The sequence below is a fragment of the Cladophialophora bantiana genome (genome assembly GCF_000835475.1).
Source record: "Cladophialophora bantiana CBS 173.52 unplaced genomic scaffold supercont1.3, whole genome shotgun sequence".
Classification (NCBI taxonomy): Eukaryota; Fungi; Ascomycota; class Eurotiomycetes; order Chaetothyriales; family Herpotrichiellaceae; genus Cladophialophora; species Cladophialophora bantiana.
Window position 1 is genome coordinate 172,685 of NW_015971577.1, and position 21,848 is coordinate 194,532.

A 21,848-nucleotide genomic window follows, 5' to 3' on the forward strand; every position below is an offset into this window, starting at 1 on the left:
GCTTGAACGCTTGAACGACAAAGAAAACTAAGAGAAAAATCATTGTTGAAGCCTGGTAAGCCGCGCACTCGTCAGGCCACACCCCGTCTCGATCGAAAGTAACCATATAATGGTCGGCCTTAACTCCTTGTAGTGTACGAAAGAGAAATGTCCTCCTCAGCGTATGGAGTGGATCATGTGTGTCCAGAACTGGTATATCCAAGATCCTGCCATGAGAAACCATCATATTTGAAGTCTTCATCACCAGCTCATTCCGCCAATTTGGCGAAATGCTTGTTCCAGATCCAGCCAATTTCTCTTGTCGGATCGTCTTGATTGATCGCCAACCACAGTTCTCCATGCTCAGCGATAACGTCGAAGATCTCCCCAATCACATATGTGAGGTAGCGGAATCCACCTTGCTGCCGCGATCGGTCGATGTTAAATTCATAGACACTGGCCGCAGTGAACAGAACACCAGGTTCTCTCCGTGGCTCTGGATTCGCCGGTGCTATTTCCGGCTCGGGGTTCTCTTCCATAGGCATTGCGGAAGAGAAAACACTGGCACGACCTGTGACCGGTAGGTGAGATTGTGACTGACTTGGTCCTGGAGCTGCCGAGTAGAATGTAGACGACGAAGCATGTCGGACTGCCATGGGAGATTCGGTTAACAATTCACCTAATGATGGAGATGGGGCTTCGAAGCTCAACCGAGGAGCTGGCTGGGTGCTGTCTGCTGAGAGACCTGGACTAGTCCCTGGCCGAGACGCACTTGTACTGTTCACAGTATGAAGAGATGCAGAAACGCCTCGACTTCCAGTCTCTGGAGTCTTGGGAATGCGTCCAGATGCAGCTGAGCCGGTCCGGATCCGCCCGTTGGCGAACGTGGATGAACTCCATTCGGTGTGATCATCACTTTGAGAACTCATTGGACCTCCGCTGTTCCGGTGATAGTGGTCCTTTAATGGCAACTGGGGTATCTCTTCATATGTTGACACAGATCGCTTCATTGCGCTGTTCCATGAGGGCTGACGGGGTGACTCGTCGCCAGTCAATGTCGAACCAGGAGTTAAGAACGAAACCATGTTCACTGCCTCTGCTAACAATGATCCATTGCAGATGCTCAGGGACAATGCAGTCGCTTCTTGGAAATCAAAATCTTCCTGCCAGTCTTTGACAATATCAGCTTTGTCCAGCTTGTCCAAGGGTATTTCCATGGCGGCCGAGAACTTTTGCCGGCACATAGCCAACCAGTTGAGATGCAATTGAATAAGATTTGCCTGACAAGTATGGATGAGATCGGCTGTTGATCGGAGAAGTCGCTTCATTCTTTCTTTGGCTTCGAGATTCAGAGCTTCCCATTGTTCCATGCGCTCGGTCATCTTCTTGTCAATCTTTTCACCTCTGTCCTTCTTATGTTTGAATTGGTTGTAATCCAGAAGCCGCTTTTCTCGCTTTTGGATCAGTCCTTTGGAATCTGATCTGAACCTCTCTAGCATTGTTGCTGTCTTTTCCATGGGTTGGACGACACGTCTTGTGACTTGCTCGTTGTGGTCGGGGAGCGCAATCGAGTTGACCCCTCGAACAACAATGGCAAATTGTCGAAGTTTGCTCTCTGCCTGTGCGTAGTTCGTGTGGCCAACGTCAACCCAGGCCTCAGCAGCGGCTGCTAGCTCGCACAAGCGATTGACCCACTTGGTGATCTCTTCAATATATCCTTGACAATCCTTAGTTACCAAGAATAGATGCGCAATGTTGTTATCATAACTGATCTTGAGCTTGGTATACTCTGGATCTTCGTGTACACCATTGATGCCCACATGTTGCCGTAGTTTCTCTGCACGCCGACCAATCGCCTTCGTCAAGCCATTTCGAACATCAGACTCCTTCCGTTTTCGGTTCAGTACCTGATCAACAAGCTCGGTGTGCTTCTTTACTTCGTTGATCCGTACATTGACCTCAGTCACCTCAACTGCTGCTCTTCGGATAAATTCGACGTCAGGATGAGTATTCGGAGTCGCCTCCAGAAGCTGATTGAGCAAGAGAGGATATTTGGTGATGCGTTGTATTGGCTTGACAAGGAGAGCATCCAAACTCCAGGCATTAGTAATGTCACTTGAATTTTCGCTGCATTCTTTAAGCCACTCTCGTACAGCGGCCGATGACTGCAGCGCCTCCAGTCTCTTGTTGGCAGCATGTCGGGTTCGAATATAATCGGTATACACCTTCTCCATGTCAACCATTGACGCTTCAAACGCGGTGCCCACTCTTGTAAGTTCGTCTCTCTCAAAGTCAGTCAGCTCACCAATGCCGTCAATAGAGGCCGCAGAGCTCTGTATTGTGGATGTCCGATTGCCGTCTTTTCGTCGATCAGATCTTTCCATTACGTAAGCTGGCTTGACAACCTGCCTCAAATATGCCAGGAAATCCTTGGAAAACTGTTGTACAAGGTCCACATTGCCAAATATAATCTTGATATCCTCGTCATTTATGGCGGCGGTTGCAGTTTGCTTATAGATATCGCACAGGACTCTCATATCTCTTTCATATGTATATTCGGTGTCTACCAACTCCTTGAGAACGTGTCTTCTTTGTTTCAGACGGCGATGCTCGGGACTTTGCTCATCTATAGATGACCTAGTATCAGGCGAGCCGGAGGGTATCATCTGTTGATCCATGCTTGATCTGGTAGACATCTGAGACAATGTTGTAAGTGCTCTAGCCAGTGGAGCTGTTTGTGGCATGGCTGGTCTTGTGCTAATCGGGGCAGACCAGGACGTCTGGTCAACGATTGGTAGTTTCGAGACCGGAGGAGGTGGCGGTGAGTGGGATGGGGGGCGTGGAATGTTGCTCTCAGCCCCGACCGGTACAAAATCGTCCATCTGCTGCTCAACTTCGTTTTGCTCATTAGCTTGATAGGTTTCTGAGGTCGACGTTCTGGACCCTGCCTCAGCAAATGTTTCTTGAGCCAAAGTTGATGGTTGTCTTTCTTCTGTCGGTGATTTGAGAGCAAACTGCATCCAATCACCGACCGATGGCGACGTCTCAGCCCAGTCTTCCGCACTGTCCAAGCTGGATTTGTATCTATGATGTGTTCGATAGCTCGATGGTGGTGGTGGTGGTGGTGGTGGAAGCGTTGGAGTCACCTGACTTGAAGTGTGAATTTCTGTAGATTTGGCGGCGTTATGGTATCGCTCTTCGGCTACGTCATGCTCTGGATACGGTCCTGCTTCAGATTGAAAGGACTTGCTTGATCGCGGGCGTGAAGATTCGAGCTCCCATTGACGGGTGTACTCTTCCAGTTCCTCCAAACACAACCGTTGCACTGTCTCCTCATCCACGTTTTCCACATCGGCCAGGTCTGGCGAAGATTGGATGATTCGGTGATAGATATCATCAACCAGTTGCTGATCAACAACCCCCGATTGGGTCTGTTGCTGGAGAACCTTATTCACTATCGTATAGGCGTCACTTGCATGGTGCTCTCTATTCGAGTCATCCTCAACACTTGAGTGACCTGACTCGGACTGTGAATCGGACTCTGCATGAGGATCCTCCATTTCATGCTGCAGCACCTGAGGTGATTCAACGACAGAAGCAGGATTGCCACCCATTTCAGATTCAGGTAGATCTTGTATTGATGACGTCCACGAGGTTCTTCCGTCGCTCTGCGAGCGTGAATGTTCAGGCTGATCCAGCGACACCAAATGGCGATAACCTTTCTCTACAGCTTCGTCGTCGTCAAGATAGGCCGTCTCGCGAAGTATGAGATGAACAGATACCTGATCGGCGTGATCAGAATTCTCGCCAGATGCTTGAGAAGCGGAGGATAAGGGTGAAGTTGAGTCCTGACTTCGAAGCGCATTAATTTGGTTGCAAAGTGATTGCCCAGGAGTCTGGAGACGTGAGGTGTCCGTTTGCGGCTCGACGTCGATCATAGTGGCGTCGGTCGCCACAGTGTCCTCGGTCACCGCTGATTGAGGCTCTTGCTCGTCACGCACTGGTTGTAGATGGGTGTTCAGGGTGAACGGGATGTTGTTGAAGCCAGCCTCAGCATGCCCAAGCGTGGGCGAGTCCATGTCATCCCCCGGATGCAGGATATTTCCTTCAACAATCCTCAAGGCTGTTTGGGTGAATGCCCGTTGATCTTGCGGGCTCTCTCCATTGCCGGTGTAAAAAGCGCGTTCCTCAGAGGCATCCGTGGGGGCCTCATTCACGACGACAGCTGGAATCTCGAACGTTTCTTGACGTGGGTCTGATTCATCGGACTCTTCGAGGGATGGTGTCATGCTGTCTGTCCGGTTGGTTGAATTGGCGCGAGTCTCTGTGCTGCCACCTTTCAAATCCTGTCCTTCCCGCGATCGGCTCAGAGCTTGAGTGATCTTCAATCTGCGAGCCTTCAGATCGATATCACTAAGTTCCGGCGGTTTCTGTCGTCTTAAAGCTTTTCGGTCACTTTGTTGCTTCGCCATTGTCTGGAACTTTTCAGCCATCTTCGCACGGGACGCGGCTGTGGTAGCAGAAGACACGGGAAGTCGGGGTCTCGAGCTTCTGAGTGGGGGGGAGACCTTCGGCGGAGGGGCGATGATATTTGCCCGAAGTGAAGGACTCTTTTCGCCATTTGCTGTGGTAGAAGGGCGCCCACGATTGTTTGGACTTTTGATTTGCACCGGAGATCGTGACTGCCGCTTGGAACTGTGCTGCCTTCGTTCTCCTGGTGGAGAAGGATTCGATGCTTTCAGCCCCGATTCTACAGCCCGGAAAGGGAGCTGCTGGTGTGGGACAATGGCAGGACGACTGCTAGGAGACATTGCCGCAGAATCTGAAGCCATTCGCTGATGTCTTGTACTTACTGGTATTCGGGATTGAGCGTTCGACTTCAGTAATGATTCTGCCATGTGTTTATGGCTGCTCTCCTCAGCGGTCGGCGAAGGAGTTTGGCCTTCTCGCAAGAAGGCTTTCGAAGGTGGTCCAGAGACATCACTATTTGCTCGGCGATGTGGAGGTCGGGATTGTGGAAAGCCGTTATAACCAGAATTAAAAGTCTGAGAATGCATGGCTGAAGGCGAGATCGGGGGCCCAGACGACTGAGGATGGCCACGTTTCGTCGAAAACATCGGGTTGGGACTATGCATTGGGGACCCTTCCGATCCTCGCCGCCGACGAGCATTATATATGCCGTATCCTGGTGCAGCAGGAAGATTGGTTGCAGAAGAAGGGACCTCACCAAACAACAACTGCCGACCAGCAGGGGGGACTTCGGGATTGCTGGCTACTTGACTTAGCCCGCCCGCGGAGGATGGATCTCTAGAGTGAGTAAACTTGTCATTTGCAGCGGCTCTGAATCCCAACGCACTCCCCGTCCTCCTTGAAGCGTCCAAGACTCTGGATGGTGGTCGCTTGACTTGTGGGTGATAAGAGTGAGACGTCTCCACCGAGGCGTATGGCATGGGGCTTGCGGTTCTTGAAGCAGGTCGTGATACTTGCTGAGTGGGCAAAGGAGGGACATCGTCGGGGGAAGCATCGAACCGAGCTACCAGATCTTTGAAAGAAGCCTTCCTCGACTTCAAAGAGTTGGGCATTGCTCCAGAAGATCTTGCATGTCCGCCATCGTACGTACCATTGGGCAAGGTCTGGGTATTCAACGATAGTTTCCGAGCACCAGTTGAGCCTTTTGCTCCCTTAGCCATCCTGTCGTCGGCGGTGAAGCTTGATTTTCGAGCTGTCACAGGCGGCTCTTCCGCGCGTTTAATGGGGTCTGTCCGTATTGCTTCTTGATGTAGGGCCACGAGTGATGCGTTCGCGAAGGGGTCTTGATACTGGCGGTAGAAATCGTGCGGGTCATTTTGGATATCCTCATTTGGGGCAGTATCTAGTCTCGAGGTTGACCTTGAAGGGTTGGACAGTGATGACGTTCGAGAACGCTGGGTAACAGGCTGAGATAGAGAGTAGGCCGAGGATGGGAGAAAGACCAGTGATCGGTTAGGCGACTGGGCCTGTGAGTCAGGAGTCCTGATCTGATCCGGCAAGTTTGTTTGCGACTGGGAGGATTGACGCCGATGGTGGGCAGTATAGTAGTTTTTCTGATTTGATACCGCCGAAGGCATGTTGAGATGGCCCAAGTGAGAGAGAGACCTTCCTTCTTGGACGGTGATGATATATGCTACGGCGCAGATGCATGGCCCAGGCCAGACATGATCAGTTTAACAGAACGTCCTCTTTTGTTCTTCTCTCTGCCGGCAAGATGTGTTCCAATTGTTCCTCCTCTTGTACAAAGCCTCATCAACGGACACGAGTCAACGAAATACCGTCACCCCGGAGTCCAGGGCGGTGGACACAGGAGAGCAGCCCCCGTGCTGCCAAACGTTGGCCAAAGACACTGTGGTCTGGCTCAATGGGAAGAGAACGCTAATAGACGAGGAGACGAGGAGTTGACGAGAAGTCGCTGTAGGTGTTTGGTTTGTTCTGGTTCAGTTGCTGGCCGGAAATGGGGTCTGGGTGCGCAGGGACATTTGACGTCGTGATTGCTGCTCCAACAAGATCTGAGGGATGTGATAACGCAGGTCGACCGCTTAGAGATATGATCAGAATTGATACAAGAGGAAAGTCTACGTTGGAGCGAATGTCGGTGATGCAGGATGGCGCGGTCAGGCTGCGGTTCACGGTCATCGAGAGATATTGTGGTGTCGGTAGGTGGTGGTGGATGTGAATTTGGCAGCTAACATCCGTCCAGCAAGCGCGGCACAGAGTGAATAGCGGCGTGGGCGGGACGCTAATGTCCCTCTGCTCACTAGTCGCGGGCGGCCCAGAAGAACTAGGCGGGTTCGACGGGCTTGACGGATACGGGGATTTCAGGTTGCAGGGAGGAAGATCCAAGCATTGGTCAATGGCATAAGTAGGCGAGAGTTTAGCGATAGCAGGCTACGGAGTACCTGAACATCGTAACTACCTATTTCCATTGTTTTCCAAAATGACCGGACAAGGAAACCCAGATCAACTGACAACAAAACGAGGCACTCATTGATCCATGCATCACTGGTACATCCACCACAATGCCGTTTTATCTTGTATCTTCCGAGCACGTCTCTGACCTCCATCAAGTAAGACCTCTCCCTGGGGTGGTTCTCGGGGTTCATCCTTCTAGGCGGGCCCGTCACTAAACCTCAGTTCTTTCCCGATTCACCATTTTTGCTCTGGACCGAGTAAATGCCACCCACTATGCCTATTAGATCGAAGGTGAGCTTCATTTGCAAACAACGAGTATGTAGTTTCCCTCCACAGTGTAGAGATAGTAGTGCAATATTGTTGGCTATCTTTCATATCGCGGCCACTTTATCGTTGTCGAGCTCTCTTTTAACCATATCCTCGTCAGACTATGCCACTTATTTTCGGGTGTGGCTTGCCCCATTCAGCCGGAAATATTGTCAAACTGTAAAAGAGGAGTACCAACTCGCCAATACAACCATCACCACCACCACCACCATCGGCAAGACGTTGTTCGATACGTTCTCAGCGGCCATCTCCCGTGCAAGCATTTCCTCGGCAGAAGTCGAAACCCACACCAACTGACGAAGCGCAATCTGCGGCACGGCTTTCTCGTCCTAGCACAATATCATGCCGCCTTCAACACCCAAGAATCTTACAATCATGGTACGCGTCGGTCTTAGGTTGTTTAGGCTCAAGAGACTGCTTGACTGATACACGGTAGCTGCTTCACGGATCACGTTATCCCGACACGTAGATATATGCCTGGTCCTTGTCGCGTCTGATCTGAACGAGAAACACACCGGGCCTCCACACCTCCAACTCATATGTGCATATTTAATTTCCTTGAGGATCGATATTGACTCTTGCAGCGACCAGGGTGATTCGTGTTGTTGAGAAAGTAGGTTGGATTTACTCGCCGAGAAAGATTGCTCATCCTTGGAAACGCGTCCATTCCTCCATCCCTCTCAGTGTTCTGCGACAGTCGCGGCTTACCTATGTAAACAGTCGCGCTCATGGCGAGAAAGCGAAAAGGTGCTGACACCGCGTCCAATCGTCCTGCCAAGCAACAGAAACCGGCCGATCATGACTCCGGCCGTCAGCAGGATCTTTTGCCCTCCGTCCACCATGCTGTGCTGTCTTCCTACTATCCAAGAGTTTGCACGCTGAGGAGGTACCTTCTGGCAGCCTTGCCTGTCACGTCTCGTGTTCGAAGACAAAAGCTGTGGCTGTATGGAAAGAACAATGCTCCTGCCTTTCTTGACACCTGTCTGGTTGGCGTTCTCAAAAGTACTTCGGCGTCTGTTAACGAATCGCGGAAAATCGACTTTGCTACCTTCACCCAAAGCCAATCCCGCGCAACTGGCGCTTGCACAGGCCGAGCGCAGCCTTGTTGCATAGACGAGGTAGGATACACACTCGATCGGTGATTCATTGTCAAACCATATCCTGATTGATTGTTCCAGATAGTCGACTTCGTCATTTGGTCGCTCTTCAAAGATAACTTTGCGCAAAGGGTTCGGCCTCACCACATTCTTTGCCATGGTCTCCAAAGAGGCAGACCTTCTCCTGATCATGAGTATCAGCGTGGGGAATCGGCAACTCTATTGCCTGGAATTGTCCGAAAACATCCCAACGAGAATCTGATGGCTTTGAAATCCCTCCCTTGGTCTGATATCCTATCTTTGCTAGGGGTAGATGGTGAGGTGATTTTCTCAAGTTTGCTCCTAGATTGTGGCCTCTTCACACGGATAGAGAGTGGAAGAGACAACTATTTCCAATTGAGCGGTATTCCAATCTCCGAGCTGCCTCGGATTCAAACCGATTGTCCAAGGGAAGCTGTTTTGGCAAATAGACGAGATACCCAAATCTTGAATCCCGGGAATATTCGTTTCGTGAGAAACCGCATGTTATATGCTAGACCGTTGTCTAACGCCGTCGGCAAGGTCAAGTTCGGACTTCACCATACTCATATTCTGCAAAGATTGCCGGATGCAAGGCAACAGCATCTGGCGGTCCATCTTTTGAAGTACGTCTTCCCACGTCAATTCAATCTACACAATGCTTTCACCTCAATGGTTCATTCAAGCGAGACCGCACATCAGTTCAAGGACTACACAGTCCGCGAACAAGAAATCATCAGGCTCAGAAAGAAATCCTTGACATGGGCGCCGCGTCGCCTTCGTGGCCAGCCCATGCAGCTTGTGCAGAAGATTCATCAAAATCACAGATCATGCTCCTACAGCCAGCTTCTGAGACATTACTGCCCTCTCGGTTCTACTGTCTGTGAAGATCCTGCTGTTCAAAGCGACGAAACATCTTCGTTAATGCAGAGCTCGGAATTGTTCGCGACACAGATCGTACCATCTGAGGAGCCGCAAAAGGATACGGACTTGGTTTCCAACGGCAATAATGGTGATTCTTCATTCCTGCCGCATTCAACTCCTGTGGCTAGAGTATCGGCATTTTGTCGCTCTGTCATCTCCCATCTGCTCCCTCGCCACGCACTTGGAAGCGGGATGGAAGGTGAAGTGAATCATGGCGTGGTGATGAAGAAAATCGACGAATTTATTCGAATGCGCCGATTCGAGAGCATGAGCTTGCATCAGGCTGTCCAAGGAATCCACATAACATCGATTGCATGGCTTTCAGGACCGAAAAGCTTCGATAGGAAAATGTCCCGGTCCGAATTCACAAAGCGACTCGAGATCTTTCACGAGTTTATCTACTATCTTTTCGACTCTTTGCTCATACCGGTCATTCGAGCGCACTTTTACGTTACGGAGAGTTCTACGCACCGCCATCGGTTATTCTACTTTCGGCAGGATGTATGGCGTAAACTCTCCGAGCCTAGCCTTGCAACGTTGAAGTTGACCATGTATGCTCCCATCAGCCCCGGCGAAGCTCGGCTCAAGCTACGATCTCGTGCATTGGGATACAGCCACCTTCGACTCCTGCCTAAGGACCAAGGTGTCAGACCCATTATGAATTTGAGGCGGCGGCAACCGAAGCTGGATTCTGGGAAAAGACTTCTAGGAGACAGTATCAACACTCTGCTTGCTCCTGTCTTTAGTGTGCTCAACTTTGAACGAGGACGCAATTCTGCGCCATTAGGCTCTGCCTTGTTATCAGTTGGCGATATTCATGCAAAGGTGGCAGGATTCAAGAAGACGGTCCGCTTGGGAGCTCCCCTTTTTTTCGCCAAGGTGGATATCAAATCGTGCTTTGACACCATCCCACAAGAGCCTCTGCTGCAAATGGTCAACTCCCTGTTTATGGAAACATCGTACCGGACAACGAAGCATCTTGAAGTCAAATTGAGGGATGCTGGACAGCGAATGGGTCAAGAAGGTCTAACGCGACGATTCGCTACTATAGCCCGCCCAGCTGATAATCGCGCTGTGCTCTCGGAAAGATCAGTGTCCAGTATAGCATCCAAGAAGGGTCATGTTGTGTTTGCGGACACCGGGAATAGCAGAGTATGGAGTCGGGAGTCGTTGCTGAAACTTCTTCGAATTCATGTGAGAGACAGCATGGTCAAGATTGGCCAAAAGTACATGAAGCAGATTGACGGCATCCCTCAAGGTTCAGTTCTCAGCGGTCTTCTGTGCAGCTATTTTTACGGTGCGTTCGAGCAGAATAAATTAAGCTTTCTGGCGCCGGAGTCGTGCTTGCTATTGCGGCTCATTGACGATTTCTTGTTGGTCACGACAGATGACAAGCTTGCTCGACGATTTCTGGAAGTCATGGCTTGTGGTGGTCAGGACTACGGGATCCAGGTCAACGCCGAAAAGTCGCTAGTCAATTTCGATGTGACCATTAACGGTCAGAAAGTGCCACGAGTACACAGCAACACCTTCTTCCCATACTGTGGAATTGGCATCAATATGGAGACGTTAGAGTTGAAAAAGGACAGAGCGAAGAAGGATGCATTTGTTAGCAATGCTCTGACAGTGGAGAGCTGTTCGAGACCAGGAATGACCTTCAGAAGGAAAATATTGACGTCTCTCAAGCTGCAGATGCATTCGATGTTGCTAGACATGTCGCTGAACAGCCGAACCCAAGTTGTCTCGACATTGCTTGGGAACTTCACCGAATCAGCAATGAAGATGCATCAATATGTAACAAGAATGGCAGCAAGAAAACCACCGTCGCAGAAGTTACTTCGAAGCCTGATTGAAGATCTCGTGTCGGCAGCAAACAAGATCTGTTGTGCGAAGAATGGCGACAATCCAGACGTCAAGCATATCAGCTGGAGGCAAATGTGCTGGATTGCGGCGGCGGCATTTGAAAGCGTTCTCCAGCGCAAACAGAGTCAGTACAAGGATCTGCTCATTTGGCTGAGGTCGTTGCGAGAAAGCACACAGGCCAGGATGAACATGGAACAAGCGACTATTGCAGGGCTTCTCCAAGAAAACGAGAGCGCGTTTCGCAATTATGTTTTTTGAGACGTCGACCGCAAGTTGCGCGGAAGATGAACACATACCGAGTACGAGGTAGTTACGGAGTTCATAGGCAATGGAATGGGGCTACGCTACCATGGCCCATGGCCACGGCAAATGAAATGCATGGAGTAGGCTGGATTCTGGATTGCGAGTGGCATCTTGATGACTGGGGATTGAACTCGTGGATTTGGTCTTGCCAGCACCAGCCACCTCACATTCACACAACGACTCACCCACCTGCCGCAGTCAACAACACTATTCATTGTCTCATTCATCTTCCGTACTCGGGACTTCTTACCTCGTACTGCACCCCGCGACCTGTCCTCTCGCTCATTTCGTATAACGACGCCACGAGTTACATGCCTACAGTAGGATAACCCCAGACACGGCCACGCCTGGCAGATCAGATTCAGATCTCAGACACCCGCATTGACTGTCGTGAAACAGCCATACCGCCTCAGACTCCGCTCCACCCTCCGATTTGCCCAATCCTGTGACGGCCGCATGTCGCTGCGCTACCTTGCCAAAAGCCACGAGTCTCAGCGTGACGCCTGTCCAACCTGCGACGCATCTCCTGGGGCGTGAAACAGACCTTCAAACCGCATCTCGACGACGGGCATTTGGAAAACATATATTCTCGACGTCCCGGATTGCCCTGCTAGAGATCGTCTCGCTTGCATCAGGATTTCCTGACGAGCACCACAGGCACCCACAGCTGCGACGGACCATCCAACCAGCGGTGGACCATGACGGACACTTGATTTTATCCCTGGAACCTCCCCAATCGATGTCCGCCAACCTACGACGAAATCCTGCCAGCCACCCTCGCCATTCACCAACTTTCCCACTCTTGGTGGCGGTCGCAGTATCGGTGCTACAGTTCTCCGGCAAGGCCGCCCCCCTGGTCGGACTCCTGTCAGCCAGTCAATTCAGATGGAGGAGCCCCTAACTCGGCCAGCTCTACCCCATGTCTGGCATAGTCTCCTGGCTGGAGCCCTGCCACCAGCATGCCCATCCTCCACAATGTCAGCACCTTGCGCAATTCCACCAATCACCCAAACACCCTTACCAGGGGCTGGGCTAAAAGCACCATTGGCAGGTATTCCAGTTGGTCGCGATCAAGCTTCGACTCTCGAGTTGGCGGACCTTGGAATTGTCGAACTCGACCGTGAGTATGGCCTCTGGTATGCACCGACACTCGTTTCTTCAAAACCAGTACAGCATCGACATGCAGATATAACATTGTTTGAGCAAGAACACCTCGTCATCGACACCTCTCGTTCCTCGGAAATTAGCTTCGCCCCGCTAACTGCACAACTCCTCGAGACCTATTCACGAAACGCCCACAGTTGCTACCACATCAATGATTTCTCTCTAAACTCAGCGCAAGGCTCAGACCTTGAAATCCGCTCGCTTACTACCTTATCGAACACACATAATATCCTTGATGCGATGTCGACGACCGTTACCAGCGCTCCGGGTTCACCTCCCGACCTATCGGGCTCTCGATCCTCAAAATCCTCCTCCTATTCCTCGACCTTTTCAAGTCCGGATGGCTTGGAGGCAGACATAATCAACTTTGAAGAGATTGGCTTGGAAGATGATAAACATGCAACGCCGAGATTTTGTCACTCGCGCGACGTCTCAATGCAGTCGGTGGGCTCTCAACACGAACTGATGAAGACGAAAGACTCTTGTCTCGGGGAGAAGAGGCCTACGCTCCCACAAATACAGACTCAAGTTTCGGTATCAGGATCTAGGCACGACTCGTCACCACCAAGAGTGGCTGGCTCGAGACTGGCGACTTTCAAGCGTGGATTCACTCGCCCAGAGACGTTTTATGACTCCAGCAGCATGAGAACTAGGTCTTCTTCCCCTCCAAACCGAAGAAACCCAGCATCCTTCTCAACCCCCTCGCTCAGTGCTGGCGGTCTTCAGCCGATCCCTCAGTCACCGGCAAATGCTTTAGGACTGCAAGCTAGGCGTGCCTCATGGCAGCCCCACAGAAAAACGGTCAAAGAATTAGAGGCAGAATATCACGACTCTGACGATGAGCTCCCTGAGGATGCGAGTTTGTGGAACGTCCCTGTTTCCCCTCATGCAGCAGGACAAAGGTCACATCGTTCCAGCTTTCGTGGAAGCCCGGAAAGGTATCAACCAACACCAAGCCCACGCCCGATACCTCTAGAACATGCAAAAACAGTTCCGGAAGTACCTCCACGACCAGGTCGCCATTCACAAAGTCTGCCAAAGACCAGACTCCCTCCAAGATCCGTCTCGCTCACCCCTACGACGTCAAATCCCTCGTCCCCCCACAAAACTGGCCACAGTCTTAGCGGCAGAACAAAGTCGTGGAACCTTGCTATGGCTGATCTGAGTGAGGAAGCAAGGATCATATCGGAGGCGTTGGAGTATCATGCTGAGGCAAAGGAACAAGAACGACTTGAAAGAGTCCGTGGTGAATTATCACGAGACAGCCTCGAAACCTCGATGGATCGCGGGTCGAGGTCCTCGTCCATTCAGCTTCCTCCAATTCAAAAGAGCACGTTAGATTTCATGCCGATCTCCAAGGAAAAAGAGGCCATCCTCTCACGGACGAGACCATCGTGGTTACCACCGAAAGATCCGAAAGAGGAAAGGCGGCATTTGAAAGAGTACCAACGGATGATGGCGGCCTCAATTGAAGCTGATAAGAAGCGTCGCACGAAGCTGCAGGTTCAGCAATGCGAAAAGGATGACACCAGAGAGTCCTTGAATCGGATCTGGCATTACTATGTTGACGAGACTACGGATATCACGACCATTGACAAACGCGTCAATAATCTTTGCTGGCGCGGCGTCAGTCCGAATCTTCGCGGGAAAGTTTGGCAAAGAGCAGTAGGAAATCCTCTGGGACTTACCGTTCAGAGCTACGAGAGAGCTTTGCAACGAGCAAAAGAAATCAAGAAGCGGACCGGCGATCAGCTTGGCCGAGATGAAAAGAGCATGGAACGGTGGTTTGTCGATATCGAACGAGATGCCGAAACGGCTTTCCCTGAGCTCAACCTGTTTCAGCGGCAGGCACCCCTGTGGCAAGATCTCATAGACGTTTGCGAAGCTTATGCATGTTACCGCAGTGACGTGGGGTACATCTATGGGATCCAACTTATCGCCGCGTTACTTTTATTGCAACTGTCGACCCCCGCAGAGGCCTTTATCCTTTTAGCCAATTGCCTCAACAGGGCTGTGCCGTTGGCATTCCAAACCGATGATACGACTACTACAAATCGCACTTATAATCACGCTGTGTCGATCTTGGGTATCAAATTCCCGCGTCTATATGATTACCTCTTTGGGTCACTGGAACAGGGTTGCCTTGGCTTCCGCGGAGAGGAAGTTTTCGAACCAATGCTCCGGACAATCTTTTCCAATGGACTAGATGTCGACCGTCTTTGTCGCATCTGGGACATATGGATCTTTGAGGGTGATCGGACCTTGGTCAATGCGGCGGTGGCTATCATGGGCAGTCTTCAACAACAACTCTTCGACGTACAAGGTGATGCCGATCTGAAAAGACGAAACATTCAGGAAATGTTGGGATGGGGTCCCTTCAACCGTCTACCTCAGTCAGGACATTGGAATCTCCAGTCCGTTGGTGACGAAGACAAATTTGTGGAAGAAGTGCGACTTGCAGGAATGCTCGACTACACCGGCAAATAAATACTAATGACAACAGTGCACACAAGTTTGTGTAGACGAACATTCACAAGTGTCTTTCGACAGCAAGAAGCGCTTTGGCTTTTGGGTGTTGCTTTTTAATCAATGACGGCCTGACCATGACGATTTTTTTTATCGGAGGGTGGAAGAACTTTTGGACACATTGGTATCTTTGGATTGACACCACTGTTGCTGTTGGCTCTTATCGATTGGGCGGAGAATACAGGACTGGCCTTTGATGACCGCGGACGTTACGAGCAATACGTATTCACCCTTTGCTGATTCGTCTTGTTCATTTGGAATGAATTTGTCAACTGGCAACCTTTTTTGAAACACCATTCCCACCACCATTCTGTTTCACCTTTTTAGTACTCTTGGGGAGAGAAGGCAGCCTCGTTCCCTGGCAAAGGAGGAATGTGCCCATGTCCGGCACGTAGACGAGCTGAATAGACTGCTGCAATCATGAGTCCGATCTATCTCTTCTAATATCTGGCCCCGAGTCCACTTTAAGCATTTTCTGAGCTCTAATATGTTGCCCTTCAGGCCTGGCCTTCCATAAGGGAGAAGTCTCCAACACCGTCCCATTCCTTCTTGCACCCTCTGCAGCCCTTATAGCGTAAACAATTGACCGTTTCTGCCGTGTGCGGGCCGCATCCGATCTAAAGCCTGGCCTTCAAGCTTCTCACCCAGGCCTCGCTATATTCCGAATCGTCATGCCCTGTAACCAATCGATCTGGAATCTCCAACTCCAAGAGCTTCGTGTTCACATACGAGGGATTCAATTGGTCGAGGGACGTCACACCCATGCAGCGCATGGTTGTCTCGATCTCTTCGGACAATACTGTGTAGAAAGTAGACGGTCAGCCTTAAATCGTTCGTCTTTCGAATCATCGTCTCGGATATGCGTCGCCGACGAAGAAGGGGGGTTTTTTTTTGGTAAAGACACGAAAAGTGCCCCCTCTTTCTTTGAGAAAATGAAAAGGATCAGACACTCACATTGAATGACCTTGGCCACGCCCTCATCCCCCATGGCAACAGAGTACATAAACGGCCGCCCTAGAGCGACGCCCCTAGCCCCGAGACACAAGGCTTTGATCACATCCGCGCCCCTCCTAACTCCTCCGTCCAAGTATACCTCGGTCTTCTTCATCAACTCGGGGTAGAACTTCCTGATCTCGAGCAGAGTGCGGATGGACGAGGGCGCGTCATCGCACTGTCGGCCGCCGTGATTGCTCAGATAGATGGCATCGACGCCATATTCGACCGCGAGCGCGGCGTCTTCCGCGGTTTGGATGCCCTTGATCCCAATCGGCCCGGCATCAGCCCTGCCCTTGCACCACGCCTCGCGGATCCAGGGCAAATCATCCCAGTTCAACGTCGAGGAATGATGGCCCCGGAGTGGAGGGCCGTTTTCGTCGTCTTCGTTGGCCGGTTTGTACCATTCCGTCAAGACGGAATTATCTCCGCTCGCGGTCGCTAGCTCGGCGCGGTAGCGTTCGTCCTCCTCGCGCTTGCCAACCACAGGCGTGTCAACCGTGATGACCAACGCCTTGTAACCCAGATCTCGTGCCATGGCGATCAACTCGATCGTGCGACTCTTCTCGTGCGCGACGTACAGCTGGAACCACAGCGTGCCGCCGTCCTCGGGCGAAAAGTTGCGAAAGCGCACCTTCTTCTTTTCCTCGGTCAAGCACTGCATGAGTTCGTCGTGCGGCACGGTCGAATACGTGCTCGGACAATAAGGGATCCCTCGTCTCGCCGCACCCCTCGCCAGACACAGCTCGCCATCCTCGTGCACCAGCCTCGCCCGTGCAGCCGGGGCGATGAAAAAGGGCAGCCGAAATTTGGTCCCCAGCATGACCCGGGTCATGTCGACCCGCCGGACATTGCGCATTACCCGCGGGCGCAGGGTGACTTTCTTCCAGTCTTGCCGGTTGTTCGTCAGAGACCCGAGGCTGTCGGCTGCAGAGCTAAAGTAGACGTAGGCGCTGTGAGGGATGATGCGCGTGGCGGCCTTTTCGACGTCGTCCAGGTTCATGCAGTGGGCGAGTGGGATTTTGGCTGCCTTGTCGGGATCCCGAGTGACTTGGGATGAAGACGGACTCGACATCGTGGCTGGATCTACAGAGCCCAAGTGCTTGTCTTTGGGTAGATTGCGTTCGATTGTGCCCGGGGGATGGATGGGTTCGTACATGGCCGTGGCATCCTTCCCGCCATACTGCAACAGTATCTGTGGGCCGCCGGGGTGTTTGTCTAGGTAGCCGGTGACATCGTAGACTTTGCCCGAGACGATGATCCAGCACGACTCTCGTGAGGCGTGCTGCGCGACTTCGTTGCCGTTGAGCGTTTTGGACATTGTTTGCTGCGCTGCAGGTTTTCCACACAGACACACAGACCCACGGCAGCACACGCAGAACCTGACCTGATGATTGACAGACCGTCAGGAGATGGAGTGATATTATTTCGTAAATCGGGGAAAGATGCACAGGTTTATCAAGTCGCCGGTCGCCTGCACGCATCAGGGTCGGTCGGATATGGGCGCCGGACAAAATCCCGGCTGGGGCTGTTGGGCCTTGGCCTAATAGGGTAGTGGGCTGGATTCCTGACGGCTCTGGCGCCCCAGACCGAGGCAATGGTAGCCTGGCAATCCAAAATCTTCCGCCCTTCCCCGCATCGAGCAGCGAAGAGAATGCCGTGAATATTGTGTTACACTGGATAGGATACCAGTGCTCGAGGCTGAGGGGTAAGGGGGTCACCACCAGAAGGGGAGAAGTTGATCTGCCTCCCATTCGCTGTCCACTTGATCACTTCAGGTCCTCGATACCCCGGCCATACATGTATCCTTCAGGGAAGATCGGAGAGTTGTGGCATTGAAAGGGAAGGGTGGAAGAGATACATGGACGTCGCTCATTCCAAACTCTCTTGCTGCTTGACTTTGCCTGTTTGTTGTGGTGTGGAAAAGACCGTTGCAGTATGACATCGAATACGCCCGCTCGGCGAGTCAACTGCAGTCTGCAACCAGCAAGCGGCCTCCTTTGCAGCCTCACGCTTTGGAGAAGTTGCAACTTACAAGGACTACGACCCCCGACTCTTCGGCCGTCCGGGACACATACGAGGTACCGTACAATGGGTTCTTCTGTCCGCGCTTCGAAAGATTGCGGGGCCTAAAATATGCAAGGCAGCCTGACACCAAAAACTCCTACTAGCACAGAAACCGTGGCCTTGGGTGATTCTATATTTGCAGTTTCGTTTGAGGCCAAAAAACCTCACACTTCCCATCATCGAAGATGGCATCAATACCATTCGACGCTCGCGTACTTCGCACTTGGAAGCCGGATAGTACGTCTCGGCCAACCTAGCCAATGCTACGCCTCGACGAGCTCCCACCAGAGGAATGACCTTTGCTTTGGATACAGACGACCTACACACCCATGTCCAAAATGCTGGCATTGGTGGCCGCACCGAGTCAGGAAATCCTCTCCTGGCTGAGCGCCTCATCGCACCCAACCCACCACGTCTTCCCCATGATTCAGGACAAGCGTCGAACGACTCTCCTAACAACATTGCTGGAGTAGATGTCGTCCGAAAGGCTCTGTCACCACAGCCGTCCTCGGAGGGAAAAGATAATTCCTCGCGAGCACCGCTTGTTTCGAGGATGCTAATATTCCGTGTGCTGAGCTTTCAGCTTTTGAGCCTGTGGCAGACCTTCCCGGTCTTCCTCCCCTGGACGTCCTCCAGGTCCATTTACAGAAATATGTCTTGGTCTTCATCGTCGCAATTCACCCGGCAATCATTGGAGCCCTGGGAGCTTTGGTTCATTTCAAAAAAAAAAAAAAAAAAAAAAAAAAAAAGCTCGGATCTTTTGTGTCATAGCAACCTCGAGTTGATTTACCGTGTGTTATTTAACCTGCCATTGTTGGCACAGTATCAACAGCAATGTTGCAAAACTGTTGGCAGTAGTCTTGCAAGGATGACTCCTTTCATCAGAATGGCAGAATCATCGACAGAACCATCGTCACACAGACCGAAAGCAGCTCAGACGATCTTTGCTGCATGTTTCCCTGGTCTACCATTGAGGCGGATCGGCAGCAATCGAGAGTGCCTTCTGCTTATGTGTCAGTGTACTGACTTACCTGTTTGCATTTTTGTTAATTGGACGGCTGAAAGGCTCACTGCTTATCAAACAATCAATTTCCGGCGCCCTCGACATCTATTTCGTCACCACGTCAAAATCGACAGGTGTAGCCCTGGTCTCGACTGTTTGCCTTTGGTCTGCATGTGATGCTGTGTGGCGGTTTCACTCTGGGACAAGCGAACTGGATTAGAGTGGGATCCGGTTTCGCTAGCAGACATGCTGATGCTGTTCGCGGCATCGGATTCACTCGACAGTTTGGATACCCTTGAGATCGAGCGCATTCGTTGGACTTTGAAAAAGGCACCATCCAGTGAGGCACAGAATCTTCCTGGGTGGCAGAGCATATCGAAGGAGCGGCCTCGATTGGGTTCTGGCTGCAGAAAGAGATGGGCGCCTATTGGCACGGCATCTGCCAGACTGATTTGACGACGGTAAACTCCCCCTTCCTTCGTATCTAGATCTTGATCTCAAAATGTTGACTTGTGGGGACAAGCTTCCCCTCTTCTTCGAGACATGCATCCAAGGGAGCTCAGGTGACTGAGCCACATAACCAGCAAAGCGAGACCTCCGTACCCATCACATCTTCTCACACCAGTTGGATTATGGAAGCCCAAGAAGGTTGGCTGAGCAGGTACGATGCGCTACTGCGCTCACCCAAGCGAGTCTTGAGATTTGGCTTTGGAGTTGCCGGGCTTGTTCCGACGACATATGTCGTGCTTGTTGTAAGTCTGATTCTGTCGATTTTGGGACTGTTGTTCCTAGTCACCCGACCTCATGCCACTGGCTTTGATGTTTGCTGAGAATCCGTCGAAGGGAATTTGTGTTCCGCACAATTCCTGGAGGGGTGATTCCGACGATGTTCAATGACCGGTGGACAAGCACGGAGATTCATTACGGCATGATTCAACCCTTCATGGGCTTGCTGCGGCCGCAGGTGGCTTCGGAGAATCTCCTCTTGGATTACCTCGGCCATTTGCCCGGGTCGGTAACGATTCAAGCCTTGCTGGCAACGCACTGGCGAGTGGCTGGAGTCGCTGTGATGCCGCTTTCTCAGCAGGGTTTTGCTATCTTGCCATCACCGTGTTCCAGCCGAGTTCTAAGCCAGACGGGAGAGGTGTATTCGTGTCAGTTGACCGGCAAGCCTTCTTTGTCTGTTGGATCATCTTGGTTGTTTACACCATGGCAACTCCATGGACCATGCCCTGTCTGAGCGGCTGACTTCCCCGGTTACCGTCAGCTCTGGCATTCCAAATCCTCTACTTATATGACAAGCCATGTCCTTCGAAGCTCGGCCCTTGCGCCGCTCAGCATGGTGGAAAGTCGGTGGCAAATGGTATATCGTCTTCTCTTCGAGGAGAAGAACATGCTTTTGGTCTGTTGCTTTCGCCGGACAGCTCTCGCATTCGCCTGGGAATCGATGAGGCATACGTAGAGACAATGGCGAGGGGCTGAGAGAGCCGCTGACGCTAGCTCAAAGGATGAGACCCAGAGCTGTTGCGCCCATGCTGCCGCCAGAACGCATTGGGCGTCGACACCACGGTGCCCTCTCGGTGTCTTGTATGCCGTTCTTGAGTTCTGATTAGGAAAAGGAGTTGGCAGAGGAATTTCAGGAATCTATAGCTGCAAGGAAGAGAATCATGTCGACCATCAACTCTACGAAGCGACGTTCCTGAGAAAGTGAAGGAAGTTTGGACTTGAAGTGGAGCCGATCAAGAAACTCTCCTCCGCAGTCATGAAAATGAATAGGTAATGATGATTGGAAGTAAAAAGTAGAATCATACCCAACATATATCACAGCTAATCGCTGAGGTGAATGTTGGCTCCGCGCAAGGTTGAGACAATAGCCGCATCGACGTCTGTCTCGAACGTCGCGTCTTGCCATACAAAATAATGGCGTGTCACCATGTGTGTTCAATGATTCCCAGATCCGGTCCTGAGCCACTCGGTTGCTTAGATTGTCGCATCTGCACCGATTCTGCAGGGGAAGAAAAGGTGAAGGCGAAGGTGATGGTGATGGAGATGGTCCATCCAGCCCACAGAAGTAAAGTCGATGATGAAATATATTGCATCATCTCATTCATGCCCATGTTGTTTTCGACTAACTGGTGGCCCATTCTCGCCCATTTCATTTCCCCCACCCATTTCGACGGCGCCTTGTGATCTTGGGGTCAGCAGGCTGCATGCAGGCGCCTCGCTTTATCTCCGCACTCGACCAACTAAGTTGCAATGGGTGTTACGGTGGTGGCCTTGTGCCTCACCAGCCTCTTCAGCGCCCCCTTTTCCTCTTGCCCTTAGCTTCGTCTTTGCAGCATCACCACGGTCTAAACTTCGGCTGACACTGTCGCCTATATCTCCGGTCGCTGCTCTTTGAGCTGCAAAGTGACCTACGTAGGTAGCAATGCGTTCTGTTTGCCATGTACGGACCGTGGAGACGAGAGGACCCCTGGATTGATTTCGTATTTAACGGGAACCATGTCCGCTGTCGCCTGGCCGTCCAACATTCTACCGCGGGAAAGAGAATATCACCCTTTCGAACTAAACGTCACTCTGTATTAGGATTCTCGTCTTGACTCGTCGCACCGAGGAGCTTTTCCATCCAGACAGTCAAC

The 21,848-nt window shown here is 51.6% G+C and overlaps 4 protein-coding genes across 4 annotated transcripts; 2 read left to right on the forward strand and 2 right to left on the reverse strand.

Annotated features, from left to right (window-relative positions):
• Positions 1-248: 248 nt before the first annotated feature.
• On the reverse strand, positions 249-6,086 carry Z519_01969 (uncharacterized protein; the record flags this gene model as incomplete). Its single annotated transcript, XM_016759726.1, has 1 exon — positions 249-6,086. The coding sequence occupies one exon, from the start codon at positions 6,084-6,086 to the stop codon at positions 249-251; it is 5,838 nt and encodes a 1,945-aa protein (XP_016623247.1).
• Positions 6,087-7,979: 1,893 nt separating this feature from the next.
• On the forward strand, positions 7,980-11,411 carry Z519_01970 (uncharacterized protein; the record flags this gene model as incomplete). Its single annotated transcript, XM_016759727.1, has 2 exons — positions 7,980-8,369; positions 8,430-11,411. The coding sequence occupies 2 exons, from the start codon at positions 7,980-7,982 to the stop codon at positions 11,409-11,411; spliced, it is 3,372 nt and encodes a 1,123-aa protein (XP_016623248.1).
• A 1,020-nt stretch (positions 11,412-12,431) lies between these two features.
• Z519_01971 (uncharacterized protein) lies at positions 12,432-15,107 on the forward strand (the record flags this gene model as incomplete). The annotated part of the gene is made up of 1 exon (XM_016759728.1): positions 12,432-15,107. One exon carries the CDS (start codon positions 12,432-12,434, stop codon positions 15,105-15,107), a length of 2,676 nt encoding a protein of 891 aa, XP_016623249.1.
• A 656-nt stretch (positions 15,108-15,763) lies between these two features.
• Z519_01972 (uncharacterized protein) lies at positions 15,764-17,460 on the reverse strand (the record flags this gene model as incomplete). Its single annotated transcript, XM_016759729.1, has 2 exons — positions 15,764-15,945; positions 16,101-17,460. The coding sequence occupies 2 exons, from the start codon at positions 17,458-17,460 to the stop codon at positions 15,764-15,766; spliced, it is 1,542 nt and encodes a 513-aa protein (XP_016623250.1).
• Positions 17,461-21,848: the final 4,388 nt, after the last annotated feature.